Source organism: Astatotilapia calliptera, chromosome 7 (genome assembly GCF_900246225.1).
Source record: "Astatotilapia calliptera chromosome 7, fAstCal1.2, whole genome shotgun sequence".
Classification (NCBI taxonomy): Eukaryota; Metazoa; Chordata; class Actinopteri; order Cichliformes; family Cichlidae; genus Astatotilapia; species Astatotilapia calliptera.
Genome location: NC_039308.1, coordinates 32644925 through 32668934, shown reverse-complemented (window position 1 = coordinate 32668934; position 24010 = coordinate 32644925). Strand labels below are relative to the sequence as shown.

Sequence of the window (24010 nt, the reverse complement as noted above, 5' to 3'; positions counted from 1 at the left end):
TTGAAGGAGTTAGTTATAAAGGGATGTCACTTTGAGTACCACATGGCAACTGCTGTATACATAATGGATGTTTTCAACAGAAGGCAGACATCTCTACAGCCAACCCCAAAAATGTGGGTTGTGACACTAAAACAGTTTAGATGGAGATAATTAGAGCACAGTATCCAAATATGTAACAATAATTTGGAGTGAAATGTTCCTCTGTAATAAAGGAAATGTAAATGTACTGGTCTGATGCTTTATGTGTGACGTCAGTCTAAGCCCAGACTTAGTTAACAGGTTGCATCCCGCCTGTGTGTGAACTCTTTATTTATTTCAGGGGGACATTGGACCTGCTGGCAGTGATGGCCTTAAAGGCCCACAGGTATAAGCTTTGCTTGGTTATGTATATGCTGCAGATAATCAGCTGTTTGGAAATGTTTAGACACTGTGTTTGACAGAAAATATTTCACCTGCCTTTGCTTTTGTGTAGGGGCCTCCAGGTCTCGAGGGACAGATTGGACCTCCGGGACTCCGAGGACCGCAAGTGAGTAGAGTTCAAGGCAAGACTGTTGATGGAAGCTTTTAAGTTCAGTTGAGTTGCTGCTCCTTTCACTCAGCTGTCAGTGAAATGAAGTACAAGAGGTTAATGCCAGTCTGTCCATTTTAACAGGGGCATCTAGGATTGACGGGTTCTCCTGGCCCCAAAGGAGATCCTGTAAGTTTGTTCACTTTTTCTGGTTTGGTATTTTCATTTAATAGTTTAGCTGAAAAAAAAAAAGTTAAGTAGCAGCGTATTAAAGGGGTATTTCATTGTTTTTGTTGATTGTCTTTCCTTTATTCTTAACCCTTAGTAATGCCATAAGGGTTGATAAAACAGGGTCAATGTTTTTTCATATGTGTCTCTTCTTAGTGTAATTGTGTGAGAGAGAAACATGGGAGGAAGAGATGAAAGAATGGAGAGGCCAAAGCTGAAAACTATTTGGTTTCATGACATCATTATTAGCTTTAATTCATATATAGCCAGTAGCTCTTTTTTTTATAACATATTAGGCTGTTTAAAGGGATAATGCATTAATTTTATCTCACAATGACAATGCAGTTGATTATATTACTCCTAGATGTCTATATAATGTCTATGCACAACACAAGAAAGTGTGGCGGTGAACCTCGTGTGCACATCCCAGTTCTGCACAGGATACATTTTTGTTTTCTTTGATCTTAGTTCTTCTACAAGGTGTGATTAAAACATTCTGCTCCATAACCAGACCAGCTCCATAAAGATCAAAAACCTATCTCATTTTAATTTGTCCAATTTCACGTTCATGGTCATCTTCTCATGCACATCTGGACGTTCATTTAGCACAGCTCTCATTTTTAGATCTCTCAGTAGAGCTCCAGCAAGGCCCCGTAAGGGGCTAAACCTCCTCCAGGGTGTATGATGTAGCAGATTACAGAGAGCCAAACGTGGGGAGTGGTGGTGAACAAAGACTGTGTTTGTGTGGACAAAAAGCTTCAACGTTTTTTTTTTAATGTGCTCTGAGCCGGTGAGAGATGGCAAGCTGGAATGCACTGGTATCCCATCAAATGCCTCAAGTCATTGCAGTAGATAGAATGCTGACAGCATGACTCTGTGGGAAGAATTCCTGGTGCACAATCAGATAGATGCTGAAAAAAGTTATGAACATGCTCCTTGTCTCGCCTCTCACCTAACACTCTGCCTTTGAGTTGGAAAGTAGTGTTGACTCTTCATGTAAAAACTGCTTGGTTGTAGCTGGAGGTTCCCATAACCTACAAAGATCCTTACATGAAATTCTGTCAGTGTGAAACAGAATTTGACGTTTTCTCTGTTCAAGTTTGAGGCCCATGTTGAAATCACAGAGCACGAAATCCAAGTTGTCAGAAAAGAACATCCAAAGAAATGATCCGCATGTTTGATTTGGCAAATATTTTTACACTGGATGCCCTTCTTATTTATCCGGGCTTGGGACTGGCACTAGGCATACATTGCCTTGCGACCCCACCCCCATGGCCGGATTAGGAAAGAACACCCAGGGAATAATCTGAAAGATTGTCACGCTGAAAGCTGACTGGACATGCCCTAAGAGATGACCTTGAATGTGAGATGAGCCAAATTTTGATCAGGAAAGATTTTTATATTTTTAGAAGTCTGTTTTGTGAGTCTCTTTTTGGAGCGCTCCCCTTGAGGTGTGTCATGAAGATCCTTCACGGTAGGGAAGAGCGAATGATTTCCAGGTGATGGGAGGAGAGAGGTCTCTAGGAAAGATAAGTTAGCAGTAGACACCTGGTGCTTTTCATTTTGTTTCCAGCTTTTCATCGTGAGAAACAAACCAACTACTTCATTTTTATCTGTTAAGTCTTACGTTTGGTGGGAGTCTCCAACTGTTTTGCATTTTAATTTCAAGTGTTTTAAATATGTTTTTTAGTTGATATCATATTAAAACAGCATGCATATTATAGTTTCTATGTATGCTTAATGTGCATGATAATAAGTTTACAATAGTGTACAAACAATCACAGGAAAAAAACCCAAACTGAATTTTAATGTTTCTTGTTTCTTTTTTATGTCAGGGGCCTGTGGGGACTGTGGGGGCCCGGGGGGATCCCGGCTCAGAGGGACCTATGGTGAGCAAACACTGTAACAGCCATTACATCATTACATTACAGTTATAAACCTGCATGTATAAATACTGAGCAGACAGAATGTTACAAAGAGATCACTGAGTTCACTCTCAGTTGTTTGTGGTGCTTTTGTTTTCTTTTTTCCTGTAACTTTTGTCATCACAGCAGCTCTACTTCAGTTTACACTTGCAGCTTATAAAAAGTGTTTTTCACGGGTTGTCTAAAAGTGCTACAGAGAGGGGAAACAACGCTGCAGCCTCACAGTGCCATCTACTGGCTGTGATGGCTCATTACTGGATCCTGCTTATTAGCTCTTCACGTTCTTTTCATTTAGACGTCGCCATCTTCTGATTGTATAAAACTATGTTCTTAGCAGTAATCTGCTTCTGAATCATTGACTAATGTGATTTGTGTGGTATAATTTTACATTCCCCACATTAAAACAATAAAAGTTTCTTTTCCTTTTTTTTTTTTTAAATTGACAGGGTGCACCAGGGAGAAAGGGTGATGTGGGTTTTCCTGGAAGAACGGTAGGTGCTCTTGACGAACATATTTACAGCACAACATGCTCGACTGAGCCTTTCCTTTAAACATTTTTTCCCTCACAGGGTAACAGAGGACCAGACGGGGAAAAGGGTGATCCAGGAGCTAAAGGCGACAGAGTATGAACCTGAACCTTGTTTGTTGACACTGACAGACTGATAAAGCCTGTAATGATGTGCCTTCCTTGTCTGTAAAGTTTGTTTTTAACTAATGATCATTGTTTGAAATTAGTTTGAACTGTACGGCAGATACAGTGCAAATGAAAAAGTTACACCTATAAAAGGCAAAACTCTGCGGCCCTTTCTGGTCCCCTCCACAGAGTTACTATTCTGACCATTTACATTGTTTCTCTAGTCTTTTGATGTTTTGTCACGTCGGCTTATAGATTTCAGCAGATGTAAGTTGTCTCACTCAGACAGCTGCCGTATGCTCGTCTGTGCCCGGTGCCACCCTCTATTACACTGATCCCATCTAATAGCACTGTGACTGTCACATTATCACTTCTCATATTAGCCGTGATTAAAAATTCATTGCCAGCAGCTGTTTATTGCATTTTTTTTTCACCGGGAACCCTAATAATATGAGAACTTTTGGGACGTTTGTCATGTTAGCGGTGAGACCTCACATATGTGTACTTCCTAGGGATAGATGACATTCACTCAAAGAAATTGATGCTTTTATCATTTTGCTTCTAATTTATGTCAAATTAATTTGTGGTAGCAGGAAAGAACCCGTCACACTCAGCCAGTGTGCTTCCAAAAATGTCAAAGGTCTCCTATAACATCTCATTTGCTGTAAAGTCAGTGTGTGAGTAAGAAAAAAGATCTAGATTTAATAACAAACTGAACTTTTTTTTTTTCAGGGTATTCAGGGGGCAACAGGCATTAGCGGTCCTCAGGGCGAGAGGGGCCTCGTTGGATTCCCTGGTTTCCCAGGAGCCAAAGGCCAGCCCGGCCCTAAAGGCACTGAGGTACAGTGTGTAGCACTGTGGTTAAACCTATTCATGGAGATCCCAGTGTGATACAGAAGCTGTGTGCAAATTCAGCTCTGGCAGAAAAGTCAGTCCTGAGTTTCAACAATCTCGAGTTAACCTCCAGAAAAATAAACTTTTTCATGATACAGTTCAAAAGACTCATAATAAACACAATAAACTATGTGGTATGGTGTTTGCCACAGCTTAATATTGTATAACATGCTCTTTTATCTGGAAGCATGCCTTTTGAGAATGAAAAAATGAGATGCGCTTCACTGACTTTATATATTTTCCACTCAGGGCATCGATGGCGAAACTGGCCTCCAGGGAAAACAGGGCAGCCGTGGGTTAAAGGTCAGTGATGATTTATGTGTCTGAACACCACAAAATGTCAGATGACTTCATATGTTGTTCCAAATGTCCAATTTAACTACGTAACAGAACTTCCAGTGACCTCCTGAATGTAAATTTGGTGTCACATGCTCACATCCTTCATTCCACACAATCAGTCACTAATGTAGTTTCACCACCATATAACAGCATAGCTAACGAAAAACAGAAATATGACTTATTTCTGTTCTTGTCTTTTTGTGTAATAAAAATATAATCTGTGATTTTAATATGATTTAGATATAATTGCCACAATGCTGACGTTGTGGACAGCTGATTGAGATGATTGAGTCATTGTAGTCACTAATATCTTTAAAGGGAAACAGAGGACCAGATGGACGTGATGGCAAACCAGGACCCAGGGGGAACAAGGTATTGAACTCCAAAAGATGTTTGAATACACACTTTTTTTGTTACCAAGTTCATATATATGTCAATATTAATTCATTCATATTAATCTGCTCCTTTTGTTTTCCCCAGGGTTTGACCGGACAAAGAGGTCATCCTGGCCAACCAGGCCCACCGGTAAACTTATATTGTAGCTATGGTTAGAGTAAGATTTGGCAGCTGGGGGAACGCTAAGATCTGGTGTAGCATTTCAGGGTAGGGAAAAAAATCACTTGGAAGTAAGGCATGTAAAAATTTAGATTTATTTCATTTCAATTTCAGTTTTATTTTATAGCACCAAATCACAACAACAGTGAACAAGGCGCTTTATATTGTAAGGTAAAGACCCTACAGCTGACATGTGCTGCTGCTATTTTGCTGTGAGGCTTACAGGTGTTGTGGAGTTACCTTTAACCTTTAAATAAATAAATATGATGTTAAATATGACTGTGGTGTGATTGAGACACGGCCAATCCATAGATTGGTGTTCAGAGCCATCTTTATTTTACTCGACTGCAGCTGGCAGCCACACACATCACACCACGTTCACAACTTTTACAACTCTCTCCCCAAACTCTGATTCCCCGTGTTTAACAGGGCGGGTGTGATTGCAGATGCCGTGCAGGTGTGTCTGCACAGCACCGCAGTCCACGCCCCACCACAATGACAAACCTGAACAAACTTCAATTTGTTTCCAAGTCATTTCATAAATTTAAAAAAAAAATAAAAATCTTTAGTGGATTTATATGTGATGTGTTGCTATCTTATTAAAAGAAAATCTAGCATGATTAAGAAGCTTTAAATTTAGGTTTATTAAAACCTGAGCAGTCCTTTTGACACGAGCTTCTCTACGTTTAGCTTGCACACTCATTGTGGTGCAAACTGGACAGATATTTTTTCAAATATTCGAATCGTTTATTAGAGAACTCGGCTAGGATGGGATCATTTTCTGAGTACTGACCAAGTATGCCGTCAGCTGGAGGCACCTCCAAGCTGCAGCAATCAAAACATTAATTCTCTTGACAGTATTATGTATTAAACTGCTTGTCAGATTTGATGATTCAAAACTGCAAATGCCAGAATGCAGTTCCAGGTCATTCTGGTTCACTTTAACCCCTGGTTAAATGTTCAAATTGCAAAAATAAATAACTTGTATATTTATTACAAGTATAAGCCCTCAGTAGATACATAGTTGCAGTTGATATGTTTATAAACTGTATATTTATCATATAATCTGTATCTAAATTTCATTACAGTCCTCCATACAAGAATTGATTTACATTATTTTAAAAATGTTTTAGCATTAGAGGATTACTGAATTTAATTAGTCAAATATACTTATACAGTAAACACATATTCTTTTGTACTGTTCAGTAATATCCGGCTGAGCTACAGTTATGTGTTTCTCTCCATCTCCTTTCAGGGTTTGCCGGGGCCACCTGGAACAGAGGGAGCAGAAGGAAAGCCTGGTACACAGGTTCCCATTCTCTATCATATTTCAATCCCATCACCTGAAAATGCTGCGTGTGTGTTTGTGTGTGTCTGCATTTCATGTACTCCTGTCTCGTTCTGTATTGCAACAGCATGTACTGTATTATTCAGTGAAATACTTAAATATATGAACTCATTTCACAAACATTTTATCACTTGGGTTTAGACCCAGTGTTGTCTTTTATAGGGAAGAGACATGACAATGCACATCGTGCACTTTACAACTGTGTGACTGCTGAATACAGATTTTAAGTAGTGATGATGGATTTGCCCTCAAACTGTCAAAACTGACTCCCAAGCTGAGGGGAAGGTGTCTAATAATTGTTGGTTTAAACAGCAGGAGGCAGTCTTTGTACAGCACGGTAGTACTGAAGGAAATAACTCCCTGTCTTGTTTGCTAATCTCTCCAACTGATCCCATGTAAAACATGTATTTGATTGTAATGTACACAAGAGCTACACAGCAACACATTTGGCTCATTATAATCAGTATTTTAATTTCTGTATTTAGTGTAACGGCTTATTTTTTTCAGAAAATGTGTAGGAGTTCATGATTAACGATGCGTATAATTAAGAGACTGAACACTTGTACTTTTAATGACCTCTGCTGCCGGGAAAATTTGCATTGTTGGTATTTTCTGTCTCTGTTTCAGGGTCCCTCAGGTGCAGCTGGTGTTGCTGGTACTAAAGGGCCGATGGTAAGGCCGTTAGCCGCAGGATGACCTCAGCAGTACATGACATCATTCCTTAAACCTTGCATTGTTGGCTTTTTGCCACATCCTCCAGGGTTCAGCAGAATAAAAACACATTATTACCATTTTTACAAGGCAGCTCAGGATAAAATTACAGATGGTTCTATAAATTCATGAGAAGGCAACAAACACTTAAAAAAGTGAAGTTTTAACAAGACAGAACAGCGCTCGCTACCGGCCCGTTAAACATATCAGCTGTGTTGACTTAAAGTTTTCAGCGCTGCATTGGCTGGTCTGAGTAAGTATATTCGTGTATGTATCACAAGGATAATTACACATAGTTAATGTAATAAATACTCACTCTTTTGCAAATGTTTCTGGACTCACTGAACCAATAGGTGGTTGTTGGACATTTTCCAAAGCCATGGACATAACAAAAGCTTATCTTATGTAAAGTAGATAGACCCGAGATTAACTTTTCAGCGTGACTTGGAGCGCAGGATACCTTTGATTGTCATGTGATCTGGTAAATACAGTGGGGCAAAAAAGTATTTAGTCAGCCACCGATTGTGCAAGTTCCCCCACCTAAAATGATGACAGAGGTCAGTAATTTGCACCAGAGGTACACTTCAACTGTGAGAGACAGAATGTGAAAAAAAAATCCATGAATCCACATGGTAGGATTTGTAAAGAATTTATTCGTAAATCAGGGTGGAAAATAAGTATTTGGTCAATAACAAAAATACAACTCAATACTTTGTAACATAACCTTTGTTGGCAATAACAGAGGTCAAACGTTTACTATAGGTCTTTACCAGGTTTGCACACACAGTAGCTGGTATTTTGGCCCATTCCTCCATGCAGATCTTCTCGAGAGCAGTGATGTTTTGGGGCTGTCGCCGAGCAACACGGACTGTCAACTCCCGCCACAGATTTTCTATGGGGTTGAGGTCTGGAGACTGGCTAGGCCACTCCAGGACTTTCAAATGCTTCTTACGGAGCCACTCCTTTGTTGCCCGGGCGGTGTGTTTTGGATCATTGTCATGTTGGAAGACCCAGCCTCGTTTCATCTTCAAAGTTCTCACTGATGGAAGGAGGTTTTGGCTCAAAATCTCACGATACATGGCCCCATTCATTCTGTCCTTAACACGGATCAGTCGTCCTGTCCCCTTGGCAGAAAAACAGCCCCATAGCATGATGTTTCCACCCCCATGCTTCACAGTAGGTATGGTGTTCTTGGGATGCAACTCAGTATTCTTCTTCCTCCAAACACGACGAGTTGAGTTTATACCAAAAAGTTCTACTTTGGTTTCATCTGACCACATGACATTCTCCCAATCCTCTGCTGTATCATCCATGTGCTCTCTGGCAAACTTCAGACGGGCCTGGACATGCACTGGCTTCAGCAGCGGAACACGTCTGGCACTGCGGGATTTGATTCCCTGCCGTTGTAGTGTGTTACTGATGGTGACCTTTGTTACTTTGGTCCCAGCTCTCTGCAGGTCATTCACCAGGTCCCCCCGTGTGGTTCTGGGATCTTTGCTCACCGTTCTCATGATCATTTTGACCCCACGGGATGAGATCTTGCGTGGAGCCCCAGATCGAGGGAGATTATCAGTGGTCTTGTATGTCTTCCATTTTCTGATGATTGCTCCCACAGTTGATTTTTTCACACCAAGCTGCTTGCCTATTGTAGATTCACTCTTCCCAGTCTGGTGCAGGTCTACAATACTTTTCCTGGTGTCCTTCGAAAGCTCTTTGGTCTTGGCCATGGCGGAGTTTGGAGTCTGACTGTTTGAGGCTGTGGACAGGTGTCTTTTATACAGATGATGAGTTCAAACAGGTGCCATTCATACAGGTAACGAGTGGGGGACAGAAAAGCTTCTTACAGAAGACGTTACAGGTCTGTGAGAGCCAGAGATTTTCCTTGTTTGAGGTGACCAAATACTTATTTTCCACCCTGATTTACGAATAAATTCTTTACAAATCCTACCATGTGAATTCATGGATTTTTTTTTCACATTCTGTCTCTCACAGTTGAAGTGTACCTCTGGTGCAAATTACTGACCTCTGTCATCATTTTAGGTGGGGGAACTTGCACAATCGGTGGCTGACTAAATACTTTTTTGCCCCACTGTATGTTATTGGGTAACCTTAAAGCTTTAAAGCAATTTGTGATGACCAAGTTGCTTCTAGTGTGTCAGTCAATAGAAATAGAAAACATTCAGTCTGTATTCCATTTAGTCTCAAAAACACCTCAAGTATAAACTGTATGTAAGCAGACATCAACTCTGAAAAGTCGATGTGGAAGAGCCTTCAACATGCATTCTTTCTAATGGTCAACAGGAGGCAAATCTGGCTGGAAAAAAAAGGGGCAGATAATATAAAAGTATATGCTGCTCACTTTATGACCTCATTAATCAGTTTCCTCCCTGAGTTTATAGTCTCAGTTAGGGCTGTGCATAGGCAATAACAATATCTTAAAATTAAACGATAATTTTTTGTGTCTGTAATTCACACAACTGCTTTTTTGCTTTTGAACACTCATGATGTTTTCTTGCACTTCTGTTTTTATTATTTAATTAAAATAAACACTATAAAATGAAGTTATAAATACATTTAGCTGATGGTATTTTTTATACATAGTGCAACAATAATCATGAGGTGAGAATGTAATTTAATATTGTGAAAGCCCAGTCTCAGTCACTGGTTTTAAGTTTTCGTCAAGGCAGAACGTCGTGAAAAATTATGAAGCATAATTCCCCTCATATTACATTTGCCTTGGGGAAAACCTAAATTTTTGTTCATGCCTAACAAAATTATTGTGAGAGTGTCCAATGAACTTGCATTTTTGTTGCCTCTGAAATGGTTGTTTCAAAGACAGGTACCAGGTCTTTAACCACTCATTGTCAGTTGTCTTCTTTGAAATGAGCTTGGTGGTGCACATGATGATAAATCAGCAGTGAGATGGAGCCAGTCTGCTGTCAATTTGCTATCAGTATGTGAATGAATGGGGTCAACTTAGCAATTACATGCAATCTGTATAAGATAAAAAGGCCAAAAAAAAGATATTGTCATCTACATACACAAACAGAAGGATGCTGTGGGATGGCGATTTAACAGCAAAGTTGCACATGTGCACATACACTCTACAACCTTACTTTTATGAAGGACTATAAAGAGAATACAACCAGTTGGCAACCAGTTAATTCATCCCCTATTGCAAAGCAGTGCATACACCGGAAACTGGTGTTGGCAGTCTGTCTACATTTATAAATTAGAGGATGATTATTTGCAAATCGGGCAGTTGTTGCCTTAACACTGTTGCCTCACAGCAAGAAGGTCCTGAGTTCAGTTCCACCATCAGGGAGGGGTCTTTTCTGTGGAGTTTGCATGTTCTCCTCGTGTTTGCTTGGGTTCTCCCCAGGTACTCTGGCTTCCTCCCACTGTCCAAAGACATGCAGTTAGTGGGGATAGGTAATTAGAAACTCTAAATTGCCCATAGTTGTAAATGTGAGTGTGAATGGTTGTCTGTGTATATGTGTTAGTCCTGCGACAGACTGGCGACCTGTCCAGGGTGTACCCTGTCTCTTGCCCTAAGACAGCTGGGATAGGCTCCAGCACCCCCCACGACCCTGAAAAGGAGAGAAAAGCAAGTTTGGGGAAGAATTTTCCCCAAACCTTTCCTACAAAATTAGAATTTTCTAAAATGTTTATACTGTACTTATCTTAAATGTACTTTAAGATACGATTTTCCGAGCACAAGAAAGCTGCCAATCAGCTGAGAAAACATGAATCATCTCATGAATCCCTTTTAATGCAACTGCCAAGAAATAATTAAATCCTGTATTCAGCAATCATTAGCAAAATGCTGAATCAGCCAATTTAGACTAATAGTATAACAGCTCACTGCACATTATTTTGTGTTTGCACTTTTATAGGTCATCAGTGCAGTTCTCCTTGGTTCTTTGCCCATTCTTCATTACGTCTTCTCCTTCCTATTTAGGGGTTTCAAGGAATTCCCGGAGTGAGAGGAACTGATGGTGCACCAGGTTCTGCGGTATGCCTTTGTTTTTATTTCATTTTGAGAGACAGAGCACTGTACCTGTGTAGCGTGTAGAGCAAGGGTCCCCAATCCCAGTCCACGAGGGCCGGTGTCCCTGCAGGTTTTAGATGTGCCCTTGATCCATCACAGCTGATTTGAATAGATAAATTACCTTCTCGACATGTCCTGAAGTTCTCCAGAGGCCTGGTAATGAACTAATCATGTGATTCAGGTGTGTTGACCCAGGGTGAGATCTAAAACCTGCAGGGACACCGGCCCTTGTGGACTGAGATTGGGGACCCCTGGTGTAGAGGCTTGATAGCCTGGAAAGACTTTGTCATTGAAAGGATATAGCTCAAAAACTGTATGAAGGTATTATCTAATCCCTTGGTTTTTCATGTAAAGTGCACCTATTGTGCTCATTTCAGGTCCATTTTTTTATTCTTAGACTCTACTATAGCTGCTTTGCATAATTATTGGGATGATATTCAAACTAAGCTTAATATATTGCAGTGATATTGAGTAGCTGGTATAATTTCCTGAGAAACAGGAAATAACTGTGTTTGCAAAAATGTCCTAAATTTTACCCTGCAAGATCAGCAGCATCCTTGTTTTTAATGTTACTGTTGTAATGAAGGTCATGACATGTAAATCTGACTGGCTGATAAGATAAACATTTTCTACCACGTCTTAGTTTTGATAGATTCCTTGTTGTTGACATATCAGGGGCCAACGGGGAAGACGGGGCCTCCAGGCTCACCAGGACCCCCAGGAGAAAGGGTGAGGCTGCAAATAGTAGTCATGACCTCTGTGATATCTGTCTACAGAGAAGTTTTGTTTTAATGTTTTTTTGTGTTTTTAATGTGTTTCTTCAGGGCTTCACAGGGAAGCCAGGGTTTGAGGGACCTCAGGGCCCTGTAGGCATGTATGTAAGTGATTCTTCTGCTGCAAGGAATCCGCCTGCATTACATTTCAAAACAAAATGTATGTACATACAGTATATAAGCAGCACAAGTTTAGCATAACAACTAGTAAAAGTAGTCAGTAAAATGTATTTATATAGTACTTTTTAAAACAGGAAGTTATTTCAAAGTGCTTCACTTGGGAATAAAAGCATATCAATTGAAACAATAAAACAGTATAAAGAGGGTATAGTAACATATCCAATAAAAGAGTATACTACACATGAATATTACCTAAATGCCTGTCTAAGCAGATGTGTTTTGAGCTGTTCCACAGTATTGGAGCCAGGGGTTGAAAAGCGTAATCCCCCTTTGTTTTCAAACGGACCCGTGGAATGGTTAGAAGACCACTATCAGTGGATCTAAAGATCCGGTTTGGAGAGTAGGGTTGGAGAAGCTCAGTGATATAGGTGGGGGCCTCACCTTGTAGGGACATGAATGTAAGAGTAAAACTGATATCTATACCCAACTGGAAGCCAGTGCAAGGATTTTAACACAGGGGTGATATGGGAGAATTTATGACTGTGGGAGCCCTGCTGCGGCATTTTGGTCTGCTTGGAGGTGATTTAGGGAAACCTTAGGCAGACAAGAAAAGAGTACGTTACGTTAGTAATCTAAACAAGAGGAGATGAAGGCATGGACAAGTATCTCCAGTTTGCCTTTGGATACAATAGTCCTGAGTTTGGCAATGTTTCTTAAATGAAAAAAGCAGGAGCGGGTCACAGACTTGATATGAGCGTCAAAAGACAGAGGTTCTGAGCAGTAGCTTTTATTGAGGATGAAAAGGACACAGACATTGACTAATTTGGGGCTTGATGCTCTCTGGGGCAATGATCAATCATTCAGTCTTGTCTGCATTCATCTGCAAGAAATTGTTTGTCATCCAACCATTAATCTCTTTAAGACAGTCCATTAGAGGGAATAATTTGTCTAATTCCCAGGGTTTAAAGGAGATGTATAATTGGATATCATTTGCATACAGGTGGTAGGAAATAATTTTGAAGCTACTAATGATACGGCCTTAATGAAGGATATATAATGAAAACAATAGGGGGCTTAGAACTGAACCTTGCAGAACTCCCCATGACAATTTAGCTACAACTGAGCAAAGGTTTCCCACCGAAACTATGAATGTTCTATCTGCCAGAAATTAGGCAAAACAGATCCAGATATCCCCACCATATGATTTAAGCGGTGAATTAAGATCTGATGATCAACGGTATTGAAGGCCGAGCTAAGGTCCAATAGGACAAGGATTGAGCAATCGCCTCTGTCCGCGGCCATCAAAAGGTCATTTGTGACTTTGAGGAGAGCAGTTTCTGTGGACTGTGACTTTCTGAATCCCGACTGAAGGTCATCAAGAATGTTATGTTTCTCCAGTGCCTTCTTTACTTGGGACCAAACGACCTTTTCTAATATTTTAGAAATGAAAGGAAGTTTTGAGATGGGTCTGTAGCTTGACTGAAGAGTCGGATCCAGGTTCGGCTTTTTCAGCAGAGGTTGAATAACACTCTGTTTAAAGCACCTGGGGACAGAGCCAGACAGTAGGGAACAGTTTATCCGTGTGACCACAGAGGGCCCAATGGTGTCAAAAACTTTGCAAAATAAAGAAGTAGGTAGGACATTGAGGGTTTCATTTGGATCAGTATTTCTTTTAGATCTTCTAAAGAAACTGGGTGAAGGGATTCCATAATTACAGGGTGTGGAAGATCGTGGTTGAAGGGACTATCTGAGGGAGCTGAGTTTCCTCTTAGGTTACTGATTTTGTCTTGGAAAAATCTTAGAAAGTCATTGCAGTCCTTATCTGAAATGACAGGTGTACACGGAGTTTGGGAGAGACTATGTTACTTACTGTACTGTGAACCTTAGGATTTCTTTTTCCTACTGCAAGTCGTTTAGTGAAATAAGTGGCTCTTGCATCTTTCACCATGTAGTTGAAGGTAGATAATAGTTATTTTAGGTGGAGCTTATGAACCTCAAGTTTTGTGGCTTTCCACAAGCGCTCAGTTTTACGGCAAATTCGCCTAAAGCTGCAAATAGCTTCTGTGAACCAGGGCAGGGATTTGGTAGTGCCGCTTTTCCTGATTTTAAGAGGAGCAACTTTATCTAGAATATTTTGACATTGCGAATTAAAGGGTCAGTAATTAATCGTGAATGCTTCACATGAACAGAGGGCAGTGTGTCAGAAATAAAGGAGAGATCAAATAAAAGATATTTATGATCACTAATAAAAATGTCCTCACGACAAACTGGACCGATATCCAGACCCAGTGATAGAATCAAATCTAAGGTGTGGCCACCGCTGTGTGTTGGCCCAGTTACGTGTTGGGTAAAGTTAAAGGAGTCTAAAGGACTAAGAAATTCAGAAGCAGTGTGGCATGATTTGTCATCAACATGGACATTAATATCCCCCAGCAGAAAGATTTTATTCAGCTTGATGGTGGAGGATAGAAAGTCAACTAAGAAACTCCTCGCTAGTGCCAGTGGTCTATAGATTGAGATCACATGCAAGGCTGGACTGGGACAAAAAATCGGCCCGGGCATTTTGACTAGAGACCGGCCCACCAGGATAAATGTGACGTCATTCAGGGGTAAAACGCAAAGGATTCTGGGAACTTGTGGCAAGCGGTACTAGCGCACGCAGGCTTTCAATTGAACTCAGTTACACAGCGATAAAAAGAAACCCAAAAAATGCCAAGAACCTGTTGTATTATTATTAACTGCAATAGCCGGTCGCATGACAGCCACAGGAAGCCGACGGGTAAAGAGATCGTTTTTTTATTTTTATCGGATTACGTCGTTGAAGAGAAATTTTTTTTAAGCCATGTTTCCGAAGTAAGAGCCGACGGATGGTCTGGATATACCAAATATAACGTCTCAGAACACTCCAGCTCACAGGTTAGTCTGCTCCAGGCATTCCCACAAAGGTCAGAGTTTTGTAGTAGTTAATACGTCATGTTTCTTAACATAATTGGTGATATAGGTTACAAGCAAGTCTGGCGCTGAACAGAAATTGTCGCGCTATGCTCCTTTATTTATTGTGCATAAATAGTAAATTGTCCTGACACAATATTGCGTTTCGCTTCTGTTATTACCATGGTACACTGACAAAAACATATACTTTTATTCACAAGATAAAACAGTTGTTTTGTATCACTAATTGTCCAGTGCGATTACAGCATACAATATTGTTGTCACTGCTACATTTCTGTAATGAACCAGAGATTATTTCCACTGCTAATTAATTACCGTTGAGCTCAAAGGTTATATTAATAAACGGTTAACGAATGTGTATTTATGACGACGATTTGTGAGACTGGTAAACTTACCTTTGTTCGTACGATGGTCTTTCGTTCTACACGGTGCATTTCAAGGTCCTGTACCCATCCGTCGGTAAACTGTACCTGGGCTTGTTGCAGTGACCTGAAGTTACTAAACTTCATGAGTGTATGCACTCACTCCAAGAACCGTGTAATTATAAATCTGCGCGTGGTGAAAGTTCGGCAGCACGCTGATGTCTTTTGTCCACTCATAAGGGTCTGACCCTTTCACTCCTTTGATTTTTCCTCGTATCTTTTCTTTGTCTTTTCGTCGAGTCTGTCTTTGTACGGACCGGCATTGTTCTCCTTTTGTTTTGTACATTCCTTTTTTGTGCGGCAAAGAAAAACAAGAAGGTATTGGAACCGGAGAATGAACGTTTTGCGGTGCTGCAAATGCTTGCGTTTGCTGCGGTACTTGGATTGTTTTGTCACGAGTTCCCGGCATGCAATGCGCGAAAGTCACGTGATCGCTAAACAAGGGGGGGGGGGGTGCATCCGGCCTCCTCGGCTGTAATTGGTCCAGCCCAGAGTCGATCATGACCAATTGGCCAATCCAACACCTTTCATTATATATACCCTTCCTAAAGAAAAAAAAAAATCCATCGGCCCACCGGGCAAATGCCCGGTACGCCCGATGGCCAGTCCAGCTATGATCACATGGAAGGGATTATTCCTGTTTATCTTCATCATCTGAATCTCAACAGAATTAAAAGAAGGGGTCTTCACAAGATGACAGAAAAAGGAGTTTCCAGCAATAACAGCCAGCCCACCTCCACGTCCAGAAAGTTGTGGTGTGGTCAGACAAATACAGACAAATCTGCAGGGCACAGTTGATTAAAATGAGCAAATTCCATACTTCGCTGCCAAGTTTCCGATAGGAATAAAAAATCCAGGTTATTCCAGGTTATTCCTAATAAAAAGATCATTAAGAACAAATGCCTTGTTTGAGATTGAACGACAATTTAATAGGGTCATCTTAATTGGCGAGGCTGAAACATCTCTGGTTAGATCCTGAGAGGCTTGGCGCAGGTTTGCCCTGCACGATCCCCGGGACTTCTTACCTTCTATCGTAAGCCGCGGTACAGTAAGACGGTCCTTATGAAACTCGTGAGGAGAAGCCATGCGTTCAGCTAGAAGTCTGTTTTAGCTAAAACATCCAATGTTGGGAGCCACAAGCAGGATGCTAAATCAGCGTTATTCCTAAATTTCCATAATCTCACTTGGATGCCCGCTCTCCTTCCTCGCTTCCTCCGGCAACTTTTTGTCGAGGAATGGCAGCTCCGGTTTCTGCCTGACACAAGCAACCATGGGAGGTTATGGGCATCAGCTTATCACCCAAGTGGTGGAGGGAAGCCTCCAAAGTGTTTCCCATATTTATCCATCGACTTTATTGCTGATTTGATCTGAAATAAGGTGTTTCGATCATAAACGTAGGTAGCTATAATGTCATCCACAGAGAGCAGAAGAATAGGTAATACAACACAAAACAGAAGAATAGAGACCCTGACAGCAGCATTGCCGATCTGAAGGTGACTGGCTTGGCTCTGAAGTATATTCAGTCTGTTACGTAAGGCCCAAAATGGCCTCCGTACAAGAAAGTAGTAGCTCTAATATTGACCAGTAACGAACCACCACACGCACACTGTAATGGGTTACACAAGATTTATTTGTTCTTTCTCCGGGAAAAACTACTGGCTGAAGACACAACTCTGGCCAGGAATACAAGGCCCAAAGCCACCGCGGTCAGGACAGGGGAAAGGTGGTCAAAGGAGCCATCCACCTTTTCAGGCCTGACTTCATCAAGGCTGGGTCTCCACATCACATCCTGGGAGCTGGAACTTCCCCAAAACTGGTCCAGTTTCCTTGTCAGGGGCACAGAGAGTCTCCAGTCCAGTGTTTGTTTTCCTGCCTCCCAGCACATCCACTCACATCCCAATAAGAATGAGTCCTCCCTCCAATATCCTCAGATTATTTTAAAAGCAAAACCAGGCCAGGTTAAAAATCTTTTCCGTTAAAATGTGCACACTTCATTCTGGATCTTCGAGGCTTCCCTGCTACACCAGTGTCCTACTAAAAAAAAAAAAACAACGACAACACCTACTTCCTGTTTCCTCTCCCCTTTATAGAAAAGGGCTCCAATCCTCCCCAATCAGCTGCTCCCTGTATTCAACTCCAAATAGCTGGCAGCTGGACTAGAGTAGAATCTCCACTCCCACATGGGTGTGGCCCACACCTCACATCAAACACAAAGAAACACCAAAGCATGCAATTAATACAAAACAAAATCTAAAGTAATGCCAACCCAAAAGCTTAGTGGGGGATTCTCTCCATCCTTTTCCACCATGCTATACTCTGTAACAAGTCTTTTTAGTGTATTTTATAGCTTTTCCAGAAAGAAAGAAAGAAAGAAATCTGTCGCCACGACTCTTTGACCTTACATTTTTAAAAGTAAATGTGTAAAATTACAGAAAACCATAATTTGACCGCTTTGGTGTAGCATGAATAGCCATGGTTGAGGTTTTATCAGTAGGAAAAGCTGTAAAACCTATGAACATACAATTAAAAATCCGAAATTTCTGTTCTCTTTCACATTTTACGAAGCCATATAATTAGTCAGATTGTAACCTTTGCTGGTCCAATTCTGGTCCCCAGGCCTTTTGTTTGATATAGTGGTTAAAATTGGTATTACATGAGAATACAGCTCGGCCCTAGTTGGACTTCAGCTCATATCACTTGAACACAATACACAGATGTTTTGGGAAGAAAGTCACAGCTGTTGTGTCTAACAGCTTTTATTAGTTTTGAATGATTTCAAATATGCGCGTGAACATTGTAGTATATCCTGAAATAAAATAATTAATCTTTAAATAATTATGGTATGGCGCTAAAAGCCTACAAGAGCCTTCAGCTCCATATTTGCTGAAATGATAGTAGTAATAATGTCTTGTGTCTCCCTCTGTCATTAGGGTATCCCAGGAACTGTGGGAATGCGTGGGCCAACAGGTTTCACAGGACCGAGGGTAAGATCATCCTCCTGACATCTATCTCACCTTGTCCTTTTTCATATAGGAACTGGACGAAAGATGTTGTTGTACGTACATGAGTCGGTAAATTGTGTTAAAAGTGAGGGACTCAGCTATGAAAAGGGCAAGCGAAAGATTTTTGACTAGAATATTTTTGACATTTAGGTGAGTACAGAAATGTTCTGTTAAAGCTGTTAAAATCTTTTGATTGGAAGTAACTTTACAGCTTCAATTATCAGAAACAATCACAATAAAATTATTTTTCTTTTTTCTGCACCAGGGGGAGCCAGGTTTACGAGGATTACCCGGTCCTGTTGGGAAGCCTGGACCTCCAGTAAGTGTCTGCAGTTTATTTTTGCTTTTTTATTTCCTAACCTTTAACCCCTGGGAGCTATTTGGGGTATATGAGGGGTAGACTGAGTATTGTAAAGCAGATTAGATTAAAGCAGAAGAGATGGTGGGGTCACACCAAGAAGGGGCTGGTAAATAAAATAGACCGATGAAATGTGCAGCTGGTCTACAGGGACTGCCAGTATATGGAGGCAAACAAGTCAGAGTGATTGATTTTACTGAGAGCTCTGGAGGAAAATCTAATGGCGAAGTAAGTGATGTGGCAGGCTCAGCTGAAAGAGGACAAATAAATTGTTCCAATCACTGTCTTCGCGTCTGGCCACAACTGTACACATCAAATGCCAGCTTAATTCTTCAGATAGGTACTCCACTGATCTTCCCTGTTTATTGTTTTTTTCTGTAATGGTACAAAATAATTACCTCAACTTGACTCATATGTTTTTTTTTTTTCAGTTTTGGTTAAGTTGTGGGAGAAAAAACAAAATCTGTGCTGTTCTTGCCAAAGTTTGTTTACCCTATAAATCACTGTCGGTCTTTTTGTTGGTAGATTTAGGAATAAGAAGGTCCCTTGTGCATGGAAAGAGTTAGTTTTAAGTAGTGAAAGTGAGACTGTTTTTTGAAGCTGCCAGCACTCTATGCAGTGTCATTGGAGCCACTTTTTACTTACACAGATGGCTGCCCAACACTGCAGTGAAATCAATGTGTCATAGAAATAAGGCAGTTTGAGCTCAGTTTGAAAGCTAAATAATGTCTTAAACTCGTCATTGTTCCACATCACTGAAGGCATTTAAAGCTGCACTCATCATGGTAGAGAAAAACCCAGGTTAAGGTTCCAAAGATTATCAGGCATACAAATGTTAGTGTTTTATTCTCACTGAGAATAACAAAATACAAGTAAACAAACCAAGGGGATGTGTCAGACAGAAGATATTGTGTTTTTAGATAAGTTAAAAAAAGTTAACTTAAATTTTTAAACATGTGCTTTTAGGTCAATTACAGGTCATAAAATCATTAAAGATACTTAAAGAACATAATATCTTTTAAGTGTGTTTAGTTTGTATTGGTGTTACACTAGCTTAGCTATGGTTAAAGATTCAGGACAGGTTGAAACTGAGTAACCTAAAACACATCTTTACAGCCAGAGATCACTAAAATTACAGTTTAAAAAAAAATCTTCATCTGCAGATAACAATTCATCTTTACAAATCAAGTAATAGAACTAGTACAATGTCAGTAAATCATAAGATTTTACAGCTTGTGTGAACTTTCTACAATTTTGGAGGAGTGCCCACATAAAAATGAATAAATAAATAAGATAAAATAACAATAATTAAATATAAATACATAAATAAGATCACACTGTTGATCACCTAAGACATCAGCAATATCCAGTTTTGTAGGTTTAACATATTTTACCCACTTATCCCATAGCTGATCAACCACAGAAAACAACCAATGTGATGTGAGTGTTTTTTAAACATGCAGATATAAGGAGCATGATCTAACTCTGTTTCATTTTTTTAGGGTTTGCAAGGTCCTCCTGGAGAGAAGGGACCCCGGGGACCACAGGTGAGACAAATCCTCACAAGGTGGTTTATCTTATAATTTGGTTGTAAGTGTTAAGTTTCTGGTGTCTCTGTGAAATATCACTTTGAGAAACCATCACATTAAACATCATAATTTATAATAATAATAAACTGAAAATAAAAAAGGACACAAGATGAATAAGTATTTCTGCAAATGCAATTAAACCCTGATTTAAAAATCAGCCCAACAGTCAGAAATATCCTTCTTTTGTTTTCTTGCATTTGATGATGATAATTATGATGATGGTAAATGGCCTGTATTTGTATAGCGCTTTACTTAGTCCCTAAGGATCCCAAAGCGCTTTACACTACAATCAGTCATCCACCCATTCATTCACACACACACTGGTGATGGCAAGCTACATTGTAGCCACAGCTGATCTGGGGCGCACTGACAGAGGCGAGGCTGCTGGACACTGGCGCCACCGGGCCCTCTGACCACCACCAGTAGGCAAACATGACGTCTTTTAACTTCATAAGGCAAAGGCCTATTAACTTTTCATTAGTGATTATGATTATGACTACAGCTAGTTTGGTAGTTTGTCTTTGCCAGCATAAAATGGATTTGCTCAAATTGGACTGACCAATAGTCAGAGTTATAGGAAAGTCCAAGGAAGATTAAGATCTAAGTAGGAGAATTATAGATTTACACAAGTTAGGATGCTGTCTTGGAACCATTTTTAAACAGCTGCAGATTCCAAGCTCATTCATTCAAACAATTGTACACAGGTACAAGACATTTGGATTTGTCGCCATTTTGCTAAGGTCCAGAAGAAAAACCATATATCACCCTCAGATATAAAGAAAATTGTTTATGATTTTCAAGAAAACCCAGGAACAACCAACTGGAAAGTGCTGAAACACCAGCATCACTGTACACAGCCAGAGTTTTAATTTACTAAGATGGTGCTGACCAAGAAACAAGCCGCTGCTCCAAAATGAACTCATTCATGCTCAGCTTAAATTGAGCAGCTGCCACCATGGAAAATCCATTTGCCTTCTGGAGAAAAGTTTCATGGTCAGAGAAACAAAGATTGAGCTATTAGGCTCAATGACAAGAGGGAAGGTGAGGGTTTCAAAGCTAAGTGCTTTGTATCAACTGTCAAGTATGGTGATGATAGTATCATGCTGAAACTTGGACACAGTTAGCTGTTCCAACAGAAGAATGATCCAAAATTCATATCAAAACTCAGTTTGGAAAGCAGAATAACATTAAGCTTCTGGAATAGCTTTCCCAACGCCCCAACCTCAACCCTATTGAAAATTTATGAACAATGCTAAAAGAGGCATCCATGTCAGGAGACCAACCAATTTAAATGAACTCTACCAATTCTGCCAAGAAGAGTTGTCAAATATCCAGCCAGAGTTATACCAGAAACTGTTTTTTGGGGGTGTTTTTTCCCTTTTTTACCAGAAACTTGTTGATGGCTATCCAAAGGTTGAGGTACAAGTTACTAAGGAACATTTTACCAAGTACTGGAGGTGTACATGCTTTTGTTGTACAATGTGTTCACCTTGTTGGTGAACTATCGCCAGTCACTTTAACCATCGTCAATCCCTGACACCATCATCCATTGGCTCAACCCCTGCTGAGCAGAAGGACAACTTTGTCAGAGAAATAAAATGTTAAAAAATACCAAACGGCATCACAGGCTTACAGGCAATTTAGTTTAGTTTAGCAACAGCATTGTGATTCATCAAACAATACGTTGTATGCCTAAATTAGAATAAACTGAAAGCTAAAAAGAAGAAAAACATTCCAAAGAGCCTCACAGAATTGCAGTAAATATTTAAAGGCAATTCAGCATGAGCACTAGCATCATTAATCATTAAAATAGCCTGCTGCTAAATTGGGATGATCAGTGTGATAAGCTGAACAAAGCATGCCCAACAAGATTCGATTTACAGATATTTTGCTAATAGCATATTTACCAGAGCAAACGAAAAAACTGTCAGAGAGACAAAGTGAGGAAATATATTAAATAAGGTCGCAAACTGACAGTTTTAAAGGCAATTTAACATTATGCTAAAATTCTTTTCAGAGCCATCACAGCATGACTTTCAATTCTGTGTTTCAACAAGTTGAACTGTTGTTGTTTCTAACAGGGTCGTCTAGGAGATGACGGCCTCAAAGGGATACAGGGTCCACAAGTAAGTTTGAGTTAAATAAAGAAGATTGCACTCTGCATTTTCATTTGGGCAGATTGTGTTTGCCCAATCTCACTCACTGCTTTTTCCTTTATTTAACGTGGCATGTTTAGATTAGGTGTTGAAGAATATGTAGTTCTGCATGCTGTTGAAGGTCTGCCTAGAAAACAAAACCAGTCTGCAGTACTTACTATTCAATTCTATGTTTTTGCTGATTGTCCCGTCAGACTTGTTGATGAAGCTATTTTTGGTCAGGCTTGCTGTGACTCCCACAATAAGACAAAATAAAACTAATCATTTAAAGATCATCTAAAGCTCCACTGAATGAGATGCAGCTGTTGTAAGCTGTTACTGCAGGGAGGGAGCTGTCTTTCCATAAAACTGAGTATGCTGTATTTACATCACATAAATGGGTTTTAATTGATTCATTGTTGCTGATTTCCCTGCAACCCGTTCTTGTATTATATTACTCACAATCCATGAAACAATCATCACAAAATGAGTAAGTTACCAGTCATTTCATCATCGACGTGCTCCAGCGGTGCATAAAAACAGAAGAAGTGTTCATTTGCAATCGTTTGCATTTGTTAGACATGTATATAGGCAAACGGGCAAATATATTGGTTTAAAATCTCTTTAAATTAAAATTGATTGTATGTTATTGATGAATTGTACACATTAAAGAGAAAAAATGTGTTGTGATTAAATCACAGGATGTGCTTCAGGAAGTGTTTACTCCAAATTAATGAAAAAAATAATCAGTGAGCAAAATAGTGATTGTTTTTATATTAGACTTTAAAAAAATAACCTAATTGAAAAAGTTTCAATTTGTATTCTTTTTTCTGTCATTTTTAAGGGTCCTCCAGGTCTACCAGGTCCTGATGGGGCAATTGGAAAACCAGGACCAATGGGAAGCAAAGGGCCTCCAGGACCTCAGGGACCACAGGGGCAGGCAGGAATCCCAGTGAGTGGGTACCTACCATCGACTGCTGTTACCTCATGTTGCATGGAGAGATAAATGTCCATGTTATTTGTTTTTCAATACATGTAAAATCTACTGAATCATCACAAGAGTGCATAAAAGCTGACGTGCATGTCTGTTGGATCTGATCAGGGTCCGCAGGGAGCTGATGGATTATCAGGGGAACCGGGGGAAAGAGGACCTAAGGTAAATTACCAGTAAACTTCAACAATTATGTAATGTAAATGTTTTATAATGACAATCTCTTATTTCTGCCTTCATTAATGTTCAAACACTGAAACTTCCAGGGTTTACCTGGATCACCTGGAGAAGCAGGCCCCATGGGACGACAAGGACAGCAGGTTGGTGGATTTTGTTGTGAAGCAATTAAAACTTCTTAGATCTGATTTCTTCACTTACCTCTCCTAACTGCTGGGCCTCTGAAGCCAGCTGATCAATACTTAAGGCACTTTTATCTAATCTTATGAACTTTTTCCTTATTCTGTATATTAGATTT

At 40.1% G+C, this 24010-nt stretch overlaps 1 protein-coding gene across 1 annotated transcript in view; it reads left to right on the top strand.

The window, feature by feature from the left end:
* Positions 1–24010, top strand: part of LOC113026024 (collagen alpha-1(I) chain) — a 125192-nt gene that overhangs the window by 77168 nt on the left and 24014 nt on the right. Inside the window, exons 20-41 of the mRNA XM_026174418.1 lie at positions 320–364; positions 473–526; positions 653–697; positions 2572–2625; positions 3108–3152; positions 3231–3284; positions 4028–4135; positions 4439–4492; positions 4847–4900; positions 5009–5053; positions 6339–6392; positions 7059–7103; positions 11104–11157; positions 11869–11922; positions 12018–12071; positions 18391–18444; positions 18728–18781; positions 20323–20367; positions 22491–22535; positions 23389–23496; positions 23647–23700; positions 23802–23855. Coding sequence (XP_026030203.1) covers positions 320–364; positions 473–526; positions 653–697; positions 2572–2625; positions 3108–3152; positions 3231–3284; positions 4028–4135; positions 4439–4492; positions 4847–4900; positions 5009–5053; positions 6339–6392; positions 7059–7103; positions 11104–11157; positions 11869–11922; positions 12018–12071; positions 18391–18444; positions 18728–18781; positions 20323–20367; positions 22491–22535; positions 23389–23496; positions 23647–23700; positions 23802–23855 — 1233 coding nt within the window. The remainder of the gene's footprint in view (positions 1–319; positions 365–472; positions 527–652; positions 698–2571; positions 2626–3107; positions 3153–3230; positions 3285–4027; positions 4136–4438; positions 4493–4846; positions 4901–5008; positions 5054–6338; positions 6393–7058; positions 7104–11103; positions 11158–11868; positions 11923–12017; positions 12072–18390; positions 18445–18727; positions 18782–20322; positions 20368–22490; positions 22536–23388; positions 23497–23646; positions 23701–23801; positions 23856–24010) is intronic.